General features: G+C 34.5%; 1 protein-coding gene across 3 annotated transcripts in view; it reads right to left on the reverse strand.

The window, feature by feature from the left end:
- The window catches only part of ZNF280C (zinc finger protein 280C), a 47,461-nt gene extending 24,419 nt beyond the window's left edge, over positions 1-23,042 (reverse strand). For 2 of the 3 annotated variants that reach the window (XM_014544965.1, XM_005872735.2), the window contains exons 1-9: positions 22,990-23,042; positions 22,826-22,872; positions 17,206-17,352; positions 13,680-13,745; positions 13,451-13,584; positions 10,848-10,962; positions 6,050-6,217; positions 5,805-5,908; positions 5,123-5,343 (exon numbers count right to left, since the gene is read on the reverse strand). In XM_014544965.1, the coding sequence (XP_014400451.1) occupies positions 5,123-5,343; positions 5,805-5,908; positions 6,050-6,217; positions 10,848-10,962; positions 13,451-13,584; positions 13,680-13,745; positions 17,206-17,352; positions 22,826-22,856 (986 nt within the window). In that variant the 5' untranslated portion in view covers positions 22,857-22,872; positions 22,990-23,042. Of the gene's footprint in view, positions 1-5,122; positions 5,344-5,804; positions 5,909-6,049; positions 6,218-10,847; positions 10,963-13,450; positions 13,585-13,679; positions 13,746-17,205; positions 17,353-21,645; positions 21,775-22,825; positions 22,873-22,989 lie in introns of those variants that run through there. The other variant, XM_014544966.1, reaches the window with a different exon arrangement.
- Positions 23,043-24,296: the final 1,254 nt, after the last annotated feature.

Below are 24,296 nucleotides of genomic sequence, written 5' to 3' on the forward strand. Positions count from 1 at the left end.
CAACTCAAAGAGTTAGAAAGAGAGCAACAAGAAAAGCCCAGTGTAAGCAAAAGGAATGAAATAATAAAGATCAGAGAGGAGATAAATGACATAGAGACCAAAAAACACACAACAATACAAAAGATCAACAAAACCAAGTGCTGGTTCTTTGAAAGGATAAACAAGATTGATGACCCTCTAACCAGGCTCACTAAGAAGCAAAGAGAGAGAACCCAAATAAACAAAATCAGAAATGAAAGAGGCAAAGTAACAACCGATCCCACAGAAATACATATGATTTCACTGTGTCCCATAGATTTTGGATATGAACAACTCTATTCCAACAAAATGGACAACCTAGATGAAATGGACATACTCTTAGAAAAATACAAGCTCCCAAAACTCAATAAAGAAGAATCAAAAAACCTGAATAGGCCGATAATTACCAAAGAAATTGAAGCAGCGATCAAAAATCTTCCAGCAAACAAAAGCCCCGGTCTGGACTATTTCAAAAAATTCAAGAGGAAGGAACACTTCCAAGCTCTTTCTATGAAGCCAGTATTACCCTAATCCAGTGATGGCGAACCTATGACACACGTGTCAGAGGTGACATGCGAACTCATTTTTTTGGTTGATTTTTCTTTGTTAAATGGCATTTAAATATATAAAATAAATACCAAAAATATAAGTCTTTGTTTTACTATGGTTGCAAATATCAAAAAATTTCTATATGTGACACGGCACCAGAGTTAAGTTAGGGTTTTTCAAAATGCTGACAAGCCGAGCTCAAAAGGTTCGCCATCACTGCCCTAATCCCAAAACCAGATAAAGACTCCACAAAAAAAGAGAACTACAGGCCAATATCCTTGATGAACATAGATGTTAAAATCCTCAACAAAATTCTAGCAAATCGAATTCAGCATTACATTAGAAAGGTCATACACCATGACCAAATGGGATTTATTCTTGGGAGGCAAGGATGGTACTATATCTGCAAATCAATAAATGTGATACATCACATAAACAAACTGAGAGACAAAAATCACATAATCATATTAATCGATGCAGACAAAGCATTTGACAAAATCTAACACCCTTTCTTGATAAAAACTCTCAGCAAAGTGGGAATAGAGGGATCATACCTCAACATAATAAAAGCCTTATATGAAAAACCTACATCCAACATCATACTCAATGGTCAAAAACTAAACTCATTTCCCCTACGAATGGGAACAAGACAGGGATGCCCACTTTCACCACTCTTGTTCGATATAGTACTGGAAGTGCTAGCCATAGCGATCAGACAAGAAGAAGAAATAAAAAGGCATTCAAATTGGAAAGGAAAAAGTAAAACTGTCCTTATTCACTGATGACATGATACTATACATAGAAAACCCCAAGGACTCCACAAAAAACTACTGGACCTAATAAGTGAATTTGGCAAAGTAGCAGGATACAAAATTAACACCGAGAAATCTATGGCCTTTTTATACACTAATAATGAACTCACAGAAAGAGAAGCGGAAAAAAAACAACAACAACCAACACACAAAAAACAAAACAAAACAAAAAAACAATCCCATTTACCATTGCACCAAAAAAATTAAGATACCTAGGAATAAATTTAACTAAGGACATAAAAGACCTGTACTCGGAAAACTACAGGGCATTGAAAAAAGAGATAAAAGAAGATATGAACAAATGGAAGAATATACCATGTTTATCGATTTGTAGAATCAACATCATTAAAATGTCCATACTATCCAAAGCAATCTATAAATTCAATTCAATCCCCATTAAAATACCAACGGCATACTTCAAAGACCTAAAACAAACTCTCCAAAAATTTATATGGAATTAAAAAAGACCCCGAATAGCTGCAGCAATCTTGAGAAAGAACAACAATGTAGAGGGATCACAATACCAGATATCAAGCTATACTACAAAGCCACTGTTCTCAAAACTGCCTGGTATTGGCACCAGAACAGACATATAGACCAGTGTAACAGAACAAAGAACCTAGAAATCGACACAAGCCAGTATGCTCAATTAATATTTGACAAAGGAGGCAAGAACATACAATGGAGACAAGACAGTCTCTTCAATAAATGGTGTTGGGAAAACTGGACAGATATTTGCAAAAAAATGAAACTAGACCACCTTCTTGCATTACACATAAGAATAAACTCAAAATGGATTAAAGACTTAAATGTTGGAGTTAAAACCATAAAAGTCCTCCAGAAAAACGCAGGCAGTAAAATCATGGACATTTCTCTTAGCAGTATTTTTTCTGATATATGTCCTTGGGCAAGGGAAACAAAATGAAAAAGAAACAAATTGGACTACATCAAAGTAAAATGTTTTTTGCACAGCAAAGCAGACCATCAACAAAAATAAAAGACAACCCACTGAATGGGAGAACATATTCACCAAAGATACATCTGATTAGGAGTTAATATCCAAAAGTTATAAAAACCATACAACTCAACACCAAAAACAGAGAGTTCTGTGGTGTTAGAGGCATAAAGGTGGGTGTCCTCACATGAAGACTCCTGCTCACAGTAGTGGGATGAAGAACATTTTCTTAATTCTGGAGATACCTGAGAATAATGGAACTGTCAACCCAGATTAATTTGTATTGATTGCCATTTACCATTTTTCTGTGCAGGACAATATAAAGACCCATTTATTTACATTATTTTTACCTGTGTTACAATTTTTTAAAAATTGCTTAATCACCACCATGTCTTCCAAAGGTTCTATGAAAGAACAAAGAAAAAGAACCAATAATTTTCCAAATTGATATCTGCAGGCTTCTTTCTTAACTCCTTTAATGACAAGGTGGCTTTATGTACTTCATCCTTTCTATAAAAAAGCCATTTAAAGCTGTTAAAAGGCTTGGGTTTTATTTGATTAATGCATTGCTGTGTACAGAAAATGTTAGAAAGCATATTTAGAAGACTGTTACTCGTGCTATCTAAGTGACAAAACCATGTTTCCTACTAAATATGTTTTACTTTAACTTCGTGATTTTTTTGTGGTCTCAAAGTTCTGCTTGATTTTTCAGATCAGAAAAACATTCTAGTATAAGACAACAGGTAGATATTTCTAAATTGGATAAAAACTTTTATCCTAACTTCTCTTTAAAAATGCTACTCACTAATGAATTCTCACCAATCAGAATATGAATTTAGGCTTGTAACATAATTAATTAGGTGCATTTTCTACATTTCAGAGGATCATGAAGATTACACACTTGTTATGCATACTATAAATTTAGGTCATCCTTTCTACATGATTGGAAATATATGTATGTATTTTAATCCTCACAAATTAAAAAATTAAATATATGTATATAAGTAAAAAAAAAAAGAAAACAAAAGAGAAAGTTTCATGTTTAATATTAAATGGCTAACCTCAAAGGAAAAGTAAAAAAAGCTTTGCTAAAAATAAAAGAACTTCTAATGTAATATGCATAACATTTAAGTATAAGGAACTTAACCAGTGAGTCACTTTCTATGAATTTTACCAAAATTAGTAATGTTATTTTATAATGGATTTTACTGTAAAAATGGTAAAAATGATTTAAGGAGGTCACAGTGTTTCAGTGTTTTATCTCAAAGTACAATTTCTCTTTTGTTAAGCTATTGAGACCATTAGCAATTGATGGCTGTTAGGGTTTGATAAAAAGAAGGTACAGAGGTATGAAAACTCATATGAAAAATATTTGAAAGAGCTTTGAAAATTATAAAGCACTACCCCTAAATGTAGTATTCATAATTTAGTTTACATTTATATTACAGTATATTTCAGTGTTTTTTTATGTACTTCTCTTTAAACCCAAAATTCACCATAAAATATAATTCTGGGCTTAGAAATGACCTATAGCAGTGGTCAGCAAACTGCGGCTCGTGAGCCACATGCGGCTCTTTGGCCCTTTGAGTATGGCTCTTCCACAAAATACCGACTTCTGCGCATGGGCCACGAAGTTTCAATCGCACTGTATGTGCGCGCCCGCATGTGGTATTTTGTGGAAGAGCCACACTAAAGGGGCCAAAGAGCCGCATGTGGCTAGTGAGCCGCAGTTTGCCAACCACTGAATAGGATACCTAAGAATGTTAGTTACAAATGATGGTTATCAGAGGTAAATATTTTTAAGTTTACATGTGTGTGTGTCACAATATTAGTACATGTACACATATACATATATGCGTCTCACAGAAGGGAAGTGCAATGATGTCTGTAATTTACTCTGAAAAGTATAAAAAATCAGATAGGTCTATGGATGAATATATAAATATGTAGTAATACAAGTATAGTAAAATGTTAATAGAAATGAGGTGGGCAAATATATATATATAGATGTTTTCTGTAAAAATTTTCAACTTTGCTGAATATTTAAAATTTTTTATGATAAAATGTTAGAAAAACATTGTCATGTTATACAGTATAAACAATGAAAAATACCAGTCAATGTCATGTTACTTTGTTCTTCTTACTATCTCACTTAGGATGATAGATATGTAATATGCCATATAACTCAAAGACTGGAAAGTATAAGTTCCTAAAATTTAAAGCATATATGCATAAACCTTCAAAATTCCACTGATAATTAAATCTCTGCTTTTAAAATGTGCTAAACCATAAAATCAAAACAGACATGTTTCAGAGAACTGGTACTCCTTTAAAGAAGATTACCAAAAACAGATCGCTTTCTCTGCAAAGTAAATGTGCTAAAAATTATAAATATGAATTAAAAAATTAGAGCATTAAATAAGACTAGTACGAAGGAGGTCAAACTGGATGAAGTGGTTCTTCCTGTGATAGGAAAAGTAAGATTCAAAAGCAGTTAAAAAATAAAAATGCCTCACGAAAATTCCTAGATCAAGGATAAATATAAAAAAGGAAGTAATTTTGCCCTAAGCTAAAAGAAATTTTGTCCTTAAGTTATCTGAAAGAAATACAACTAAACGGGCCCAAATGTAAAACTCCTAAAATACAAGAAAGCTTTTCAACATGATAATCTGTCTTTGCTCTTTGTAGAAAGTATGAAACTTGCTTACCTAAGATGGCACAGAAAAATAAAGATACAATAGTGATATCTGTAGCATCCCAATTTTCAAACATTAACATATTTACATACCTAATATTATTTTTAAGAACTTTTGAGCAACTGAAGCATTTAAAGGTTGTGTAAGTCTTTTCTTCATTGTCAACATCTCCTTCATGTTTTCCGTAGTAAAAGTCACTAACTAACATGATCAATTTTTCTTTCTCTGCACCAGTCTTAGTTTTCTTTTCAGTACTTGAAATTTCTACTTTAATCATCTCCAAAAATTTATTTATCATGTCTGGACAACAACGCTGAAAGAGGAAAAAAAATAAGCCACTATGAGTTTAAGCCTGAGTGTTGAAAATTAAAATGCAAGACTAAGATTTTTCATTAAGTAATGTGACTGACATACATGTCACCATGGACAAAAAATAAGGTATAAAGGGGAATTTTAAAATTACATGTAAGATTAAGCACCTAATAAAATATTCTGATTAATACATTATTTTCATTAAAAATTAAAATATAATGTACATATGCTGTAGTGCATATAAACTTAATTTTTAAATTTGATGCTTCATAAGGATTTTTAAATCTTGTATGAAGATAATCATTATGAATATCAATTTTTACTGAAGTTATATGAAAATACCAATGAGGAGATTTCTTACCTAAGTGTCTGGAGAAATTAGCATTTACCACATATCAATTCTTAATATTTTCAGAAATTTTTTGGATATTTCTAAAAATAAAATTTTGAAAAAGTTTTTACCTTCATGTGACATTTCAAAGCATCCAAATTATTGAACTGAACATTGCACTTTGGACAAGATCTTTGAAAAGGCTTTCCAGTTTTATGTTCAGTTGATGAGGTACCTAAAATAAATTAAGGATTATTATTACTCAATTTTTTTTCTTTTTTAAACCTTAAACAACCAGTAATAATAGTTTTAAAATTTATCACAATTTCTAAAATTTAAATATAATTTCTTCTTTATATGCCACATTCATATTTACCTTTTGATGTCATAATTGAGGAGGATGTCACTGAAGGAGAGCTGTCTAAAGATAATGTAGCACATGAACCTATTTCAGAAACACCGTCACTGGTCTTTGGCTTTTTTGGATGAACTCTGTTTGCTATAATACTAGGACGTTTTCTTATAGGCAGAGTTTCACCCACAGCTACAATTTAAATAGTGAAAAAGATATTTGTAAATGCTTTAGTATATAATAGAACATTGCTTAAAAATGCTAATAAAATGATCTTACCTTTAAAACTAAGTAAAAGTACTTCAGAGCTAAATTAAAGGTAATACAATTAAATTAGCATATCATACAAATGACAATAAAGAATGATAAAAATTTATATGGTAAATAGGTAGAAAAAATTGCACAGCCAGCCGGCGTGGCTCAGTGGTTGAGCATTGACCCATGAACCAGGAGGTCATAGCTTGATTCCCAGCCAGGGCACATGCCTAGGTTGTGGGCTTGATCCCCAGTATGGGGTATGCAGGAGGCAGCCAATCAATGATTTTCTCTCATCCACTGATGTTTCTCTCCCTCTCTATTCCTCTCTGAAATCAATAAAAACATATACATATGCATATATATATATTTGTTAGTTCTCAACCGAGGATATTTTCCCATTGATTAGACTCTAATCTATGTGGTTCTCAACCTTCCTAATGCTGCGACCCTTTAATACAGATCTTCATGTTGTGGTGACCCCCAACCATAAAATTATTTTCGTTGCTACTTCATAACTGTAATTTTGCTACTGTTATGAATCGTAATGTAAATATCTGATATGCTATATGTGTTTTCCGATGGTCGCGACCCACAGGTTGAGAACCGCTGGGAGAGAAACATCAATATGTTTCTCTCACATTGATTGATTGCCTCCTGCATGTACCCTGACCAAGGCCCTGGCTGGGGAGGAGCTTGCAATCAAGGTACATGCCCTGACTGGAATTGAACCCAGGACCCTTCTGTCTACAGGACGACGCTCTATCCACTGAGCCAAACCGACCAGGGCAATAAAAACAGTTTTGTTTTTTTAAAGAAATTGCACAAGCAGCTATTATGGAGTACACATATTTAAACTCATGAAATAAACTAATACAAAAAATGCTAAAGATGCTTTCGAATAAAGAGGTAGTATGAAAAAGTCAGACCAAAACAATCCCCAGAAAAAACTTAAACCACAGAGAATACTCTAAGCTCAGTTCCAAATATGAATTTATTTTTAGATGTGTCAATACATTTGAGCTTGTAAGTAAAAACAATTTCTATTCTAAAAATTAGAGAAACCCTTTAAGATACTTAAAACGTAAGATGTCTAATGGAAAACTCAAGTTGGTTCTTTTCCCACTTAACAAGTTGACAGGTAGTTTAAATAATCTGTTTATTCCCTTTAGTCTAATGGTTCTGTCTTAGGGAATATAGTGGGCATGTCATATCACAATTTCTAAAATTTATATATAATTTCTTTTTTATATGCCACATTCATATTTACCTTTTGATGTCATAATTGAGGAGGATGTCACTGAAGGGGAGCTGTCTAAAGATAATGTAGCACATGAATCTCTAGGAATTACTGGAGATTCAGATAAAGAAACTCCCCTTTAACCTTTTTAAAAAATTAGACTTTTAAATAAAATTTTGTTAAATACAGATTTCATTGCTAAAAAGTTTTGAGTTTGAAAACCATCACCTTAAAGGCTAAACGATTACGCAATTCAGGGCATTTGCAAGAGAGGTGGGGTTATTTAGGCTATAACCAGATCTAGCAAAAGTCCTTTTGAAAATAACACACAATTGTACTTTGTAATAAAAATTCTAAGACTTCACATTATATTTTAATGTTCCCAACTGTACACTAAAGGAGAAGTAGTAGCATAAATACATTAATGGGTTCATTCCTCTGTCATATCTGTGTTTTGTTCTTTGAGATAACATAGAAATGATTTTTTACATTTTCAAGCACATAATTACTGACAGCAATACTGCAAACACCTGGGACTGATTTTTTTTGTAATCACACTAACATTCTTCTCAGATGCTTAGGTTATTAGAACAACTGATGATTGCTGGTGTTTTGGACTAGGCCACTGATTATCTAACAGGCTGTATAGCAAAAATATACTTTTATATATAATTTTTTGAAGTATGAGTAAATCTCCAACTTAAATAAAATTATTTTGAGCTCAATAGTTTTAAATTCTGACTCTTTAACTTATTTATATCTGTTGCCTCTGCCTTGTTCACTATCCTCATTCTGCAAAATCAAATTCAAATCCAAACTTCTCCAAGAACCTTCTACAATCATCCTAGACAGAAGTCCAGTAATCTTTTTTTTCTGGATAGCATATATAAGCATTCATAATTATCATGTTAACAACTGTTTATTGTCAAGTCCTTTAAGACTTTAATGTATTTCTCACTTATCTCATTTGAGCCTCAAAAAAGCTCTGAGATAAGTAGAGCAACAATTAAAATTATATCTCCAAACAACTGATTTCAGGTCTGAAGAATGAATGCATTATGTGAGAAAAACAAAAGCATCTATTTTAGTATTATGAGAAAATTAGGTGTAAAGAAGTTAATTATAAAGAACACAGAAATCTTTAGAATAGAGGCTGAAACCTGTATCTTCCTAATTAACTATAACCCTATTTACTATTAGGGCAATATTCCAATCCTCATAGCACTACAATTATAGAGAGAGTAGGAGTCACTGTCTTTACCCCCTGAACAGAGGTTCTTAACCTGTGGGTCGTGACCCCTTTGGGGGTCGAATGACCCTTTCACAGGGGTCGCCTAAGACCATCGGAAAACACATATATAATTACATATTGTTTTTGTGATTAATCACTATGCTTTAATTATGTTCAATTTGTAACAATGAAAATACATCCTGCATATCAGGTATTTACATTATGATTCATAACAGTAGCAAAATTACAGTTATGAAGTAGCAACGAAAATAATTTTATGGTTGGGGGTCACCACAACATGAGGAACTGTATTAAAGGGTCATGGCATTAGGAAGGTTGAGAACCAGTGCCCTAGAAGCTTCAAGAATTCAAGCTTTTTCTATGAAAAAAGACCATCCTATATAATAAAAGGGTAATATGCAAATAGGCAGAACAACCAAACAATCGAAGTGTTATATGCTAATGATATGCTAAGGCTTCTCAACCACTCGCTATGATGTGCACTGACCACCAGCGGGGAGATGCTCTGACCGGTAGGTTAGCTTGCTGCTGGGGTCTGCCAGATGGGGACTGAGTGAGATGGGCCAGACATGCCCTGGAGCCCTCCTGCGATCCCTCCCTGGCCTGATTGTGCACCAGTGGTGTTCCTCAGCCTGGCCTGCACCCTCTAGCAATCCGGGACCCCTTGGGGGGGATGTAGGAGGGCCGGTTTCAGTCCGATCCCACAGGCCACTCCCTTTGGGAGGGCACCAGACGCAGGGCTTGCTCACCTCTCCCAATCGGGACTGATTAGGCAAGAGCCAGCAGCAGGCACAGTGGGGCCGGAATGAGCGGGAGCGGCAGGTAGGAGCCAGGCAGTGTTGTACTGTGGGTTTCAGCCCGATCCCTGCAGGCCACCCAGAGGGACCCCACCCATGCACGAATTTGTGCACTGGGTCTCTAGTGTACTTTATAAAATCAGATTTTAGACAAGTACTTTTTCTCCTCATTTATTTTGGATCTTGGCTATTTTACTAACTATATAAGTGACACCTAGATAGGTGACTATCAAGTCAAGTATTTTTTAGAATGGGAAAATATTTTTTGGTACACATATTACTAAAAATTTCTTACCGTTTTGATTTGGTAAATGCATACTAATTTGTTAAGTAAACAATTTAAACATGCAAAAATTTCCTCTCTCCATTTAGTGAAATATATCAAATTTGCTAATATAGAAATAGTAATTAATTTGATTATAAGGAATTTTCAACTTGACAAAATCCCTTCAAGGCATACTAGTTTACTTAACAACAACGAAGAACTTTGTTATGGTATACCATCAAAGAATGGTAATTCTTTTTCAATTAGAAATTTTCATTATTCCTTCAATGGGTATTTACTGAGTACTTACTATGTGCAAATCAATGTTTCTTTAGTACTGCCATTTTATAATACTACTCTATAATCATATTTAACTATCACTTCTACATAATTTATTTGGATAGAAAGACACTAACTAGTCTATGAAGAAATCAACTATAACCACACAATTTTTCTCATATTAATGACCTCCCAAATAATTAATATTTAAAAAATAACCATAGCCGAACCGGTTTGGCTCAGTGGATAGAGCGTCGGCCTGCGGACTCAAGGGTCCCAGGTTCGATTCCGGTCAAGGGCATGTACCTTGGTTGCGGGCACATCCCCAGTAGGGGGCGTGCAGGAGGCAGCTGATCGATCTCTCTCATCGATGTTTCTAACTCTCTGTCCCTCTTCCTTCTTCTCTGTAAAAAATCAATAAAATATATTTTAAAAAAAAATAACCATAGTATTAGGACACCAAGGGACTTCTCTGACTCACAGCCTATGGTGGGTCCAAGTGAGAATGAGCTGAAAGAATACATATTAGTCAACTTAATAAAAAAGAAATGAAATATTCTATTATTAAATACAATTTTATATAAAACCATCCAAGAAAAGCATCAGAAACTATTAACTTCCATCTTACAATGTATGAAAAACTTAAAGGTATGAGTTTCAAAACAGACATTCATTCTATATGTATATTAATCAGTTCTCTCTTTATTATATTTCTAAAAAGTGATAAGCCAAACCTTCTGTATAAACTTTTGATCCGCCTTGGGATGGTGGTATTGTGTCCTGGGTCAGGTCAAACAGTAAATCAGAAGAATCATCCATTTCAACTTGCGATGAACTCCTTATAAATGACTGTAAAAGTTACAATTATTTTATTTCATAAACATTTATAAAGGTAATTTTAACTGTATGCCACTATCATAAAAATAGCCTTAATGATTCAATGACTAATAAGTTATAAAACACAAAGGTAATTATTACTCTGTCAAATTAGCATCTACCGGATAAAGAATATATGTGAACTCTCTGGATTATTACAATAATTTTTCTGGAAATCTAAAATTAGTTTGAAATAAAAAGTTTAAGTTAAAGCAATCACATTATTGGCAAAGTAGAGGTTATATTTTGGTAAACTTTTCTGCAAGAAAATTTTGGCAGTATCTATTAAGGGCTTTAAAAAGTTCATATCTTTTGATCCAATTATTTCAAATATTCTGCTTTCACGAATTTATGCTAAGGAAATGAAAATATTTAAAGGAAAATTATTTGTTATAGCAAAAAATCAAAACCTGTATGTCCAACAATGGAGGAATGGTAAAATAAATTAAATGACATATTATCATGCAACATTATGCTTTTGAGAAATAACCAATGACAAAGAAAAATGTTTCCAATATAAATTTCAGTGAAAAAAGAACAGATATGTGTATAAAATATAATCCTAATTGATTATTATTCTATATACCACACTAACCATTTGCAGAAACAATAGCAAAATACGCTTGCATTCTCTTCTGTTTCTTTTCTACCTCCCATATATATTACCTTTAAAATGGGAATATAAGAATCTTGAGTGTTTTGTGCTTAAAATTGAGACACAGTCAGGTTTTAAGAATCTTACTTTGCTCCTAAGTTTTCTGTTGACATAGGTTTCTTAAGTAATGGAGACAGATATTGAAGTGACCCAAGCCATTCCATTCCTAAAATTTGAGGCATAGCAGGCAGATTTCTGCATTTGAGTCTTAATGTGTATTATATAAAATCAACAATGACTTTAGACTTAATTGTAACCAAGCACAATATTACTGCAAGATAAATTTTTTTTCAAAATATCTGCCCTTAGAAATGGAAAATATTCACTAGCAATGGTCCAAAATAGTTCTTCAACAGAAGTTCCTCCAAATACAGTTAATACTTTAAACTCTTTCCTAGGTGATGACTCCGGTCAATTAAGTACCACCATTTCAAAGAGCGGACACATTATTCAACAAATAACATGTTAAAATAATTCTCCAATTGGGAATTACTGGAAATTCAGAAGACCTGTCCATTTATTTAACTATGAAACCTTGGGCAAGTCACTTCTAAGGTTCAAGTTATTCAACTTTCCAACTGAAATGAGAGCCACCAATTATTGTCTATTTAAAATGTACTTGCCTCTTTCACAGTACATGTATTCTACCAAGTAGTTGTCATAACAGTACTAATAAAGACCTAATATTATCTCTTATTTTATAAATAGGTAAGCTTAAGCATGGTTAAGCAAGGTTACCAGTACAACCCAGCTCTGGCAAACACCTTGATTGCAGCTTCATGAGACCTTGAAGCAGAGGACCCAGTTAAGCCATGCCATGCCTCCTGACTCACAGAAATCATGAGATAATAAGTGTATATTGCTTTAAACTTCTAAGTCTATGGTATTACTGTTATGCAACAATAAATAATTAATATATGTGCTTTGTAAGTCTTTCTTTAAAGTAAAAATGGCATTCCATTACAAAAAAAAAAAAAGACAACGGGCCCAACTGGCATGGCTCATTGGTTGAGCATCGACCTATGGATCAGAAGGTCATGGTTCGATTCCCAGTCAGGGCACATGCCTGGGTTGCAGGCTCAGTCCCCAGGAGGGGACATGCAGGAGGCAGCTGAACAATGATTCTCTCTCATCATTGATGTTTCTACCTCTCCCTCTCCCTTCCTCTCTGAAATCAATAAAAATAGCATAGTTTTCAATATTATACCTATCCTATATAATAAAACCCTAATATGCAAAGCAACCGAATGGCAGAACAACCCATTACTATGATGCGCACTGACCACCAGGGGGCAGATGCTCAATGCAGGAGCTGCCCCGATGGTCAGTTCACTCCCATAGGGGAGTGCGGCTCAGCCAGAAGCCAGGCTCACAGCTGGCAAGCGCAGCGGTGGTGGTGGGAGCCTCTCCTCCACAGCAGCACTAAAGACCTCCTGGGGGATGTCCACCTGCCAGCTTAGGCCCACTACCTGGCTTAAGGCAGCAGGTGGACATCCCCCGAGGGGTCCCAGACTGCAAGAGGGCACAGGCTGACCTGATGGACACTCCCCGCTCCCCAGTACACAATGTCGTGCTCTGGGCCTCTTGTTTAAATATAATTACCTGATTTATTAACAGGTTGGATAGTTAGTTCCTACAGTTATTACTTTGAGTATTGGTTGAACTATCATAAAGATGGTGACATTTTCTCATAGTGATTATGCTTCTACCAAAATGGTGACTAGTTATGATAGTCCATAATTCTAACTGGGTATTATAATATCCAATATGTCCCTGAGCTAACTGTATAGTTTCAGAAACACTTACAGGTTTAGACACATTCTGAATAATAGAGCTTTGTGAAGGTTTAGATTGAGGATGAAATCTAGGTAAGGCAGCCACTGGATTTGATGTTGGGTCTTTGTAGTGTGGACTTGTAGGCTTGAATGCATCAGGAACACCTGTATTTTAAAATTACACAACACGTTGAATATTTTCCTCTACAACAAATTTTGTCAAAATATTTCACTTTAAAATTAATATAGTAATACTCTACCTTGATTGAGTACCTCATTCTTTATTGCCTTTGAAGACGAGCTGGAATTACCTCTGTTCAAAATATCTATAAAAATTACAGTTATTTTAAACAAACAAAATTAAAATGCACTCAGACACAGAGAACAGATTGGTGGTTGCCGGAGGGGAGGAGGTTTGGGGGACTGGGTGAAAGAGGTGAAAGGATTGAGAAGTACAGATTGGTAGTTACAAAATAGTCCTGGGGATATAAAGTACAGCATAGGAAATCTAGTAAGTAATATTGCAGTAACTATGTATGGTGCCATGTGGGTACTGAAAATACTGGGGGGAACAATTTGTAAAGTGTATGATTGTCTAACCACTACACAGGATACCTAAAACCAATACAAAATAATATTGAAAGTAAAGTGTAATTGAAAAATAAAAAATAAATTTATTTTAAAACTTATTTGACTTTAATAGATAATAATAGAACAAGGTTGTATATAGACTTAAGTTCCTGTGACTCAAGCCCTCCCCTAATACCCATGCCACATTCATACCCCTAAAAGTCTAGAAGTTTCATTATGGGTAAACTGATTGGATTATCTGTACCATTACTCCTGCGTTCTAAAAGGAAAATTGTCAGAGACTGCAAAGTAAATTGAACCCAGAATTTACCAGAGTATCTCAAATCTACTACTATACCAGAAGTAAATTTGTGGCTGACATGACCCTCTGGATCAGTTTAATATTGCTCACTTTTGTATCCATGTGCACCCATAAATTGTAGGTTATTGAGGAATCAAATGAAAATTTGGAACAGTTGAGATTTGCCTAAAATTGCTAATCAGGAAAAGGTACAAGGCATTAAAAAAAAGTCCCAAACTAAATCAAACTAAAAAGGTTTTGCATAACAAATGAAATCATCAACAAAATGAAAAGATAACCTACTGAATGGGAGAAAATATTCTCCAATGATACATCAGATAAGGGGTTACTATGCAAAATTTATAAAGAACTCATGCAACTCACCCTGACCAGTTTTTCTCAGTGGTTAGAGCGTCAGCCTTTAGACCTAGGGGTCTCGGATTTGATTCCCAGTCAAGGGCATGTACCTCAGTTGCAGGCTCAATCCCCAGCCCCAGTTAGGATGCATGCAGGAGACAACCAACCGATGTGTCCCTCTCACATGGATGTTTCCCTCTCTTTCTGTCTCTTCCTCTCCCTTCCACTCTCCCAAAAAATCAATGGAAACATATCCTCGGGTGATCCTCCTCCTCCTCCTCCCTCCTTTCCACTCTCTCTAAAAATCAATGGAAAAAATATCCTCGGGTGAGAATTTAAAAAACTAACTCATACAACTTACACCGAGAAAACAATCCAATTAAAAAATGGGCAGAGGAACTGAATAAATCTTCTCAAAAGAGGACATACAGATGGCCAAGACATATGAAAAGAAGCTCATGGTCACTAATCATTAGAGAAATACAAATTAAAACCACCTCACACCAGCAGAAGGACTATCATCCATAAATCAACAAACAAGTTTTGGCGAGGATGTGTAGGAAAGGGAACCCTCATGCTCTGTCAGTGCAAATGCAAATTGGTGAAGCCACTATGGAAAACAGTGTGGAATTTTCTCAAAAAATTAAAAATGGAACTGCCTCATGACCCAGTGATTCCACTTCTGGGTCTGAAGAAATCTGAAACATTAAATTGAAAGAATATATGCAACCTTATGTTCATTGCAACATTACTTACAATAGCCAAGATATAGAAGCAACCCAAGTGCCCATCAATATATGAACGGATAAAAAGGCTGTGGAACAGCTCTGACCGGTGTGACTCAGTGGTTAGAACATTGGCCCTTGCACCGAAGGGTCTTGGATTCAATTCCCGGTCAAGGGCACATACCTGGCTTGCAGGTTTCATCCCTGGCCCTAGTTGGAGGAGTGCGAGAGGCAACAATCAATGTGTCTCTCATGCATCAATGTTTTTCTCCTCGCCTCTCTTCTCTCCCTCCCTTCCACACTCTCTAAAAACCAATGGGGAAAAAATCCTCAGGTGAGGATTAACAAGACAAAACAAAAAGGCTGTGGTACATATATACAATGAAATATTACTTGGCCATAAAAAAAGAATGATGTGTGAGAGAGACACATTGATAGGTTGGCTCCTGAATGTAAGGTGTCCTGACTGGGGCCAAAGAGTGAATCTGCAACCCAGGTACATGCCCTTTACCAGGAATTGAACCTACTACCCTTCGGTGTGCAGACCAGTGCTCTAACCATTGATAACACTGGCCAGGGCCATGCCTAGTTCATTTTATAGTTAAAGTGGCACTCCACTTAGCACCTTTCAATTTGCCACAAGAAATAAATTTGAGAATTAAATAAATTATTCTACCTCTGATGAAACTAAATAGAAGTACTATTCCAAGTTTAGAATCAAGAGAAGAACTAGGCTTTCAGAAAATAAAAACTTGTCTCTCAACCATACTATTATGCATTGCCATGGTAAGTAAGAAAATACTGGTATGCTGGCTACATTCTTTTGTAAATTCTCCTTGCTTAAAAAAGTAACTATAATGAGAAAGAATCTGTTTCCTCTTTCTCCCTTGATAGTCAGTATGTTATTCCCCTACACTTTACACATTATTGGACATTTAAAGAAATGTCATCAATATCTTCTCTTTAACATTATAACAATGATAAGTCTAATTACTGTAAATGAAATCTAATAATCCACACTGGTACTGGTCACATTCTGCTAGAAAGGTATGAGGATTAAGTGTGCTGACTACCTGTATCATCCAAGTACATAGGCTGAAGACCATGCCCTCCTCCTTCATGAATATAATCAGGAGTTGCTGGAAGATGGCTGTGCTCAGAAGCTACAGTCCATGTTGATACACAGACCAGAGATTGTATAATCGCAGTGTCTGTTCATTTTGTAGCCATGAATCAAGATGACACTGTGATATGAGAACCCTCTCAGAGACTAACACAAACTTATTTAGTATTCTGGTATTTTAAACAAAGCAGTCCAAACACTTCCTTTTCTAGGTACATTTGGGCTTTAGGGGGAAAAAGAAAAATTAACAAAAAAAAAACACAGATAAATAGGCTACTTGGTTCCACTAAAAATTATGATTTCCAATCTCAGAAGGCTTACAATACCATTAGGTACAAGTCCCAACCACATTCTCCCTCTGATTCTCACAAATTCTTAATGACCTCTATGCTCCTTCTCACCTTATAGAGCAGTGGTTCTCAACCTGTGGGTTACGACCCCTTTGGTGGTCGAATGACCTTTTCACAGGGGTCACCTAAGACCTTCCTGCATATCAGATATTTACATTACGATTCATAACAGTAGCAACATTACAGTTATGAAGTAGCAACGAAAATAATTTTATGGTTGGGTCACAACATGAGGAACTGTATTTAAAGGGCCAGAAGGTTGAGAACCACTGTTATAGAGTAACAAGGACATATTAAGACAGCACACAGGTTTTTCCAATAAAAACATCTTATAAAATTTTACCAAAAGTAAATGCTTACTTGAAATGGCTGGTTTTGAACTTGATATCTCTCCAACAAAGATCAGCTCATCATCATCCTCATCCTGCTTTTCTTCTACTTTCTTCTGCCATGGTTCCAGTTCCTCTTCTTCACATTCCATAAAGAGTTCTGCCATTTTTGAATTATCTAATTTTCAAAAGGAGAGAAGCAAATCTTATTTTTAAAATACTTTTTGCAACACAAAGTATGATATTTAACGTGTACTTTGATAATCCTAATAGCAATTACTGAATTGATATTTGTAATCAGTAAGTAGTAGCAAAATTAAGAAACTCGAAATTCAATCCCTAATATCTGAACTAGTAAAATTATGCTAACTAGATAAATAATGGATGACAATAGCTATTTACAGTGGCCAACAGATTTTAGGAACATTCAAATCCAATCAAACTGAGTTTTAGTTTTATAACTAGAATATGATTATATCTATGAAAAGGACTGTCTGTACCTATTATCTTAACCCCCACCAAACTCCTACATTAACAAAAAGGGAGATAAGCAAAGAATAAGAGGCAACAGGTAGGAGATATAATAGAAAAACTGAACCAGATTGAGGGATACTAGGCACAGAGCAAAGCAGGAATGTGGTGCTATAATGAAAATAGAGAATACTAAGCGAGGCTTATTCCATCTTAGAATAGATCTAGATATTTCTCACATGAAGAAACTAAGCAAAGAGCATACTATGAAAACCACCAAGCTACAAGTGCTGACAGAGCAAATGATCATTTTGGTGCCTCATTCTTAATAAGGATGTACAACTAATGATCATCAGAAATATGTCTAAAACTTCCAATGTGAAAGATAAAAACAATAAAACAGAATAAAATATCTCAAAGGAAACTGAGACAATATATATGGCAGGAAAACAATTAGAGAGAATATAATTAACATTTTTAGAGAGATAAGACAAGAAAGCTATTACAAGTAACATTCAGAAAACAAAAAGATAATAATATAGCCAAAATTCAGCAAAAAATCAAATGCCAAAGTTGAGCAAACATCCCATAAGTGGAACTAAAATATATATACAGGGGTGAGCAAAAGTGGGATTACAGTTGTTTGTATGGAAAATAACATAATAAATAGTAATACAAGAATAAACTGTTCTGTGTACTCACAACTGTAAATCTATTTTTGCCCACCGTGTGTGTTGGCAAATCAATTTCAAAGTTACAACTCACCTAATAAAAGTTGCAGAAAAAGAAAAAAAGAAAAAGGAGAGGGAATATAATCAAATGAAAAAATACAAGAAAAATTCCCAGTTCTTAAGGATATAAATCTCCAGATAGAAAGGGTTCACCAGCATCTAGCATAATAATTACAAAAAGAAACATACAATTGAGGGACATATTGTGAAATTTCAGAATGCTGGAGATAAGGGAATATTGTGACATCTGAGAGAATGAGAGTGGAAAGAGAGAAGTTAGAATACCGTTTTCACAAGTCTTAGTAAAAATAAATTTTAATTTAGAATTGTATAACCAGCCAAGATTTTCATTAAGTATAAGGTACATATTTTCATCAAGAATAAAGGCAAGAAACATTAGACAAAATATACCCCTATTCATCTGTTCTTCTTAGAAAGAATCCACCAAAATATGACACTTAAGAAGGAGGAGCCGTGGCAGGTGGCTCAGTTGGCTGGAGCATCGTCCGTACTCCAAAAAGATTGTAGGTTCAATTCCCAGTTGGGGCACTTACTGGAGGCAATCAATGGATGTTTCTCATTTCTCACATCAATGTCTCTCTCTCTTTCTCTCTCTCTAAAATAAACATATCAGCCCTGACCGGCTTGGCTCAGTGGACAGAGCGTCGGCCTGTGGACTGAAGAGTCCCAGGTTCGATCCCGGTCAAGGGGTCAAGGGCATGTACCTTGGTTGCGGGCATATCCCCAGTAGGGGGTGTGCAAGAGGCAGCTGATTGATGTTTCTCATCGATGTTTCTAACTCTCTATCCCTCTCCCTTCCTCTCTGTAAAAAATCAATAAAATATATTTTAAAAAATAAATAAAATAAACATATCCTTGGATGAAAATTTAAAAAAGAAAAAGGGCCTGGCCAGCGTGGCTCAGTGGTTGAGCATCAACCTATGGACCAGGAGGTCACGGTTTGATTCTGGGTCAGGGCACATGCTTTGGTTGCGGGCTCAATCTCCATTGTGGGGCATGCAAGGGGTAGCCGATCAATGATTCTCTCTCATCATTGATGTTTCTGTCTCTCTCTCCCTCTCCCTTTCTCTCTGAAATCAATAAAAATATATTTTTTAAAAAGAAAAGAAAAAGGAGGAAGACCAGGATGCAGAAAACATGATATTTAACACAATACAAAGACAAAAGAAAGTCCCAGGACAATAGCTGTTCAACAGGTCTAGAGAGTAACCAGGCAATGTAGAGCAGGAGAACATTACTCCCAGGAGGAATCTCCAGGAGAAAACACACACACAATTAAATTGATAGATTACAAGTTTTACCATGTAGAAAATCGAGTTAAGAGGCTACAGTAGGGTGTGAGATGACTTGGCTAGAGAGAGACCTTAACTAAATTTAGCAAATTTTAAAAAATAAAAAATTTAAATTGATGGCTATATTTTTTAAAACAGAAAAAAGTAAATGTATCTATAACATATAATACCATAGTACTATGCTCACCAGGGAACAAATTTATTAAGGTCATCATAACAAAAACATCAAATAGGATTTAACCAAAAATTGAGTTATAACTACGATGGGAGATGCTTGGAGGGAAGGATAATATAAGAAACCTAAAATCTTCATAGTACTTAATAGGAAATCATTAGATAATGGCAAAAACTTATGACTCAAGAGACAACATTATGTATATGTGTGTTTTAAAATTTTATAAATATGGAAGTGATGATTAGAAAAACAGCTAACCTAATAATAGTGGGTGCCTTGAAAAAAACATGGGAGTATACAGACCCAAAACACATGCATACCCATGTGCACAACCCTTTCTCTTGTTCTTTTACATCATTCAGAAACAATGGTTATGAAATTTATAACGTTCAGATTATCTGCCTTTTTAAAACTATGCATGTACTAGTATTGTTCTGGTTTAAAAAGTTGTGAGGGAATAATTAATATAATGGCAATATGGATGGATAGAAAGGGTGCTAGATATGTGGAGTGAGACGTGGATAGGGAACAACTAAACAATAAAATTAAAACAAAACAAAATAATTCCAGGGTTCTGGTTTAGACAATAATATCTTTTTTTAAGACAATTATATATGTACTTCATCTTTAAATGCAGTAATTTCTAAAGGTAATATTACTATGTTAAAATAATGTCATTTCTACTTTTAACTCAAAATTAAAAGGTACTATGTAGCTCTAGCCGGTATTCTCAGTGGTCAGAGTATTGACCCAAGCACCAAAGGGTTGTGGGTTTGGTTCCAGGTCAAAAGAAGGTACCTGGGTTGCAAGTTCGATCCAGGTTGGGGTGCATGCGGGAGGCAGCCAATCAATGTTTCTTTCTCTCTCTACCCCCCCCACACCCTCCCTCCCTCCCTCTCAGTCTCTAAAAATTCAATGGAAAAAATATCCTCAGGTGAGAATTAACAACAATAAAAAAGGTGCTATGTAAATATGATTTGGGGAGTGCATATAAAAGAAACACCTTAACGTATTGGTGTTATTTTTTAAAATCTTTAATATAATTTCCCCTTTTATACAGGTATGCCAAAATCATTTTTTGGCATAAAGTTACTTCATGGTTAGTAGTCCACCTACCATAAAAGAAAACAAAAAAACAACCTTTCCACCCTCCCAAATATAACCAATTTTATGAACTGATCCCATTCTTTCCTAAACTATACTTTAAAAAAATATACATATACATGCAGAATGCTCTAAGCCATGAACAACATAAACTGATGAACAAAAACAGATCCAGAGACAGAGAAGCATCAATCAGACCGTGAAACCTCAGAGGGAAGGTAGGGGAGGGTGGGGGTAAGGGGGAGAGATCAACCAAAGGACTTGTATGCATGCATATTAGCATACCAATGGATACAGACAACAGGGGGCTGAGGGCATGAGTGGGTGGTTGGGGCAATGGGGTAAAGGACACATATGTAATACCTTAATCAACAAAAAAATTGAATATATACATGCCATAAATCAATGAATGTTGTAACGTGGCGATAAGGACACATATGTAATAACTTAATCAATACAAATTTTTTTTTAAAAAAAGAATGCTCTAAGTCAAGCATGTGAAACTCGTGGCTGGCGACCGGCTGCGAGTTTCACATGCTTGCTCTAAGTAAAATTAAAAAGTAATTCATTGTTTAGCATTTGCATATTCTGAATACTTTGAAAATATAATCCTTATTTTGTCCCTTGAAGCCCTCATTTGTACTGCTTCTTCCATCTATAATATCCTTCCTCCTTACCTTAGACTGTCCACATTATTTAAGTATAGTAGACAGAGCATGAACTTGACATCAAATTGAATAATTCAAATCTTCATTGCACCACTTCTAATCATATGACTGGAGAAATTGCTTGGATCTGTTTCCTCACTTCTAATAATGGTATAATATCAACCTAATTGAAGTGGTAAGGTAAATTTATGAAAATGTCATACAAAGTACCTAACTTCACGCATATATTCAACAAAATATTAATTCCCTGCCCCTTCCCAACTCTTGGTTCAATTAAAATTTCCTCAACAAACCATTAAACCTTGTTTTTCTTCTGCCTCTTACTACATTGACAGTATATTCCATGCAATTTAAAATTTACCATACATGATCTCAAACTGCTCACTATTAATGTGCCTGAACTATACATGTCTTACTCAAAAGTAAGCTCCTTGACAGTGAAGAACACATTTTCTTCTTCCTTTGTATTTCCTCTCACACACAGTAGTCTACTGGATATACACTACTAGGCACTTAACATATGATAATTTACAGGCTGAGAAACTAAGCAAAGTCAGGCAGTGCTATCTTTTACAAAACAGATCCAGAGACACTGAAACATGCAACAGACTGCCATATTTCAGAGGGAAGGAGAGAGGAGGGAAGAGATTAATCAAATAACTTATATGCATAGCCCATGGACAAACAGTGTGGGGAGGGCCTGGGTAGGGGACAACTATAATACTTTCAACAATAAAGATTAAGAAAAAATAAAAAATGAGGGAGACTCATGTATACTGATAATAAAAAAATCATTTACATCCATGTTTATAGATCTCCCTCATTGTTTTAACTAGGTACTGCCACTGTCAATATATTTCAAGGTATATTGTTGAGTAAAATTATTTAAAGGCATATAAAGTATGATTTTATTTAGAAATAATTTAGTTTGCCTATATATAAAAAAAAGTTTGATTATGTATACCAAACCGATATTAGTAATTATCTCTGGAGATGAAGAAACATTTAATTTCTAGTTTACTAACATTTTTATTGTATATTATTCTTTTTTACTATGAGTATGTATTATTATAATAAATGTGTTTTTTTAAACTGTGTCCACCTATACTTTTCTTACCTTTTCTCATGGAGCAAGGTTATAAGTAAGAAAGTCACGCATACTAGTATCATTTGCAGCAGCAATACTTACTTTTTGGTTGAAAAGGTTTATTGTCATCCATCAAGTTGTAGAGTCACCTAAGCACCAATATATAACAACAATCAATTTTATGAGTCACTTTAACACCAAATATTGAAACATAAAATTGGGATTCAGAAATCTTTGGGTCTGATTTTGATCTCCAACAAACTCACCATGTGACTCCAGACAAGGCAGTAAGTTAGGTCTTAATTTTCTGACCTATAAAATAAACATGCCTACTATTAGGGTGGATTTGTTAAATTAGATGTACACACATTTAATATTTTTCTCCTATGGAAAGCTTACCTTTTGAGTTTGATGTGTTTGATATACACACATGCTACTTACTTTCCGTATTTGGTTCATTTCAGAATGAATGCAAATTTAGTAAATAGAATGCTGAATGTACAAAGCATTTATTACTTGAAGAAATTTAACGAATTATTAAATTACAAATAATCTATGAAAGGTACCCTTTTATAAAAATGAATAATCACCCTTCAATATGTTTTATTAAATGTGAATTTTGAAATGCTAAGTGACATTAATCTTTAACTGTTACTTGTTCTTCATATCATAAATAAATGTAATTATTATACAAAAGCATGTTCAAACAAATTTTTAGTTTACTTTTTTTGTTTCTTATCAATGATGACTAAAAGGAACAGAAAAGTAACTGGATAAATTTCATCAGATTGATTTTAAAAATTACTCATTGCCTTCTGTGCTCAAGGTAATGTGCTCAGTTCTAGAAAAATAATTAAGATGAATAATCATAGCCTTGCCTTCAAAAGTTTACAAACTTATATGTCTATGATTCTTTAGGCTTTTATAAAAGGTGGTACATTAAACATTATCAAAATTTTTGCTTTCTTTGAAACAGGAATTTGTGTTCAGAATTTTCATGCTCATAACATATTTTAGATATAAAATAAACATACTTAAACTATTTCAGTTATAAAATAAAAAAGTAAAAAAAATAGACATCAGAAATATGACTATTAGGATAAATAGCTAATTGAGCCTTCACATTTGTCTTTATCTGCAGACTGCAAAAGCAAGCTTTCCTAGTTTTTCCAATTCCAAATTTAACCTGAACTAGACCAAAGGGGAAATAAACTAATTTAACTCCAGAAGAAGTTACTGCTATAAATGTTTGAATTACTGATACAAGAATCTCTAGTGATTCAGTACATAAGTAAATTTCCGTAATTCTGAGGTTTGACTATTAAATCTCTTCAACTCATTATTTGGATAGTTATCACTTGTCCTGCAACTAGAATTAAGGTAATGCACATGTCAAGCAGATAAATACATGACAATTCTTGCTCAGCATGAAGGACCTACTATAATGCCAAGAATACAGAATATTTTTAAGAATCACAACTGCACAGCCCATGAGACTCATAAAGAACTCTTTTATTAGATGATCATATAAAATATCTATTGACACAAATATCTTAAAATTAGTACTAAATGT

Source organism: Myotis brandtii, unplaced genomic scaffold (genome assembly GCF_000412655.1).
Source record: "Myotis brandtii unplaced genomic scaffold, ASM41265v1 scaffold39, whole genome shotgun sequence".
Classification (NCBI taxonomy): domain Eukaryota; kingdom Metazoa; phylum Chordata; class Mammalia; order Chiroptera; family Vespertilionidae; genus Myotis; species Myotis brandtii.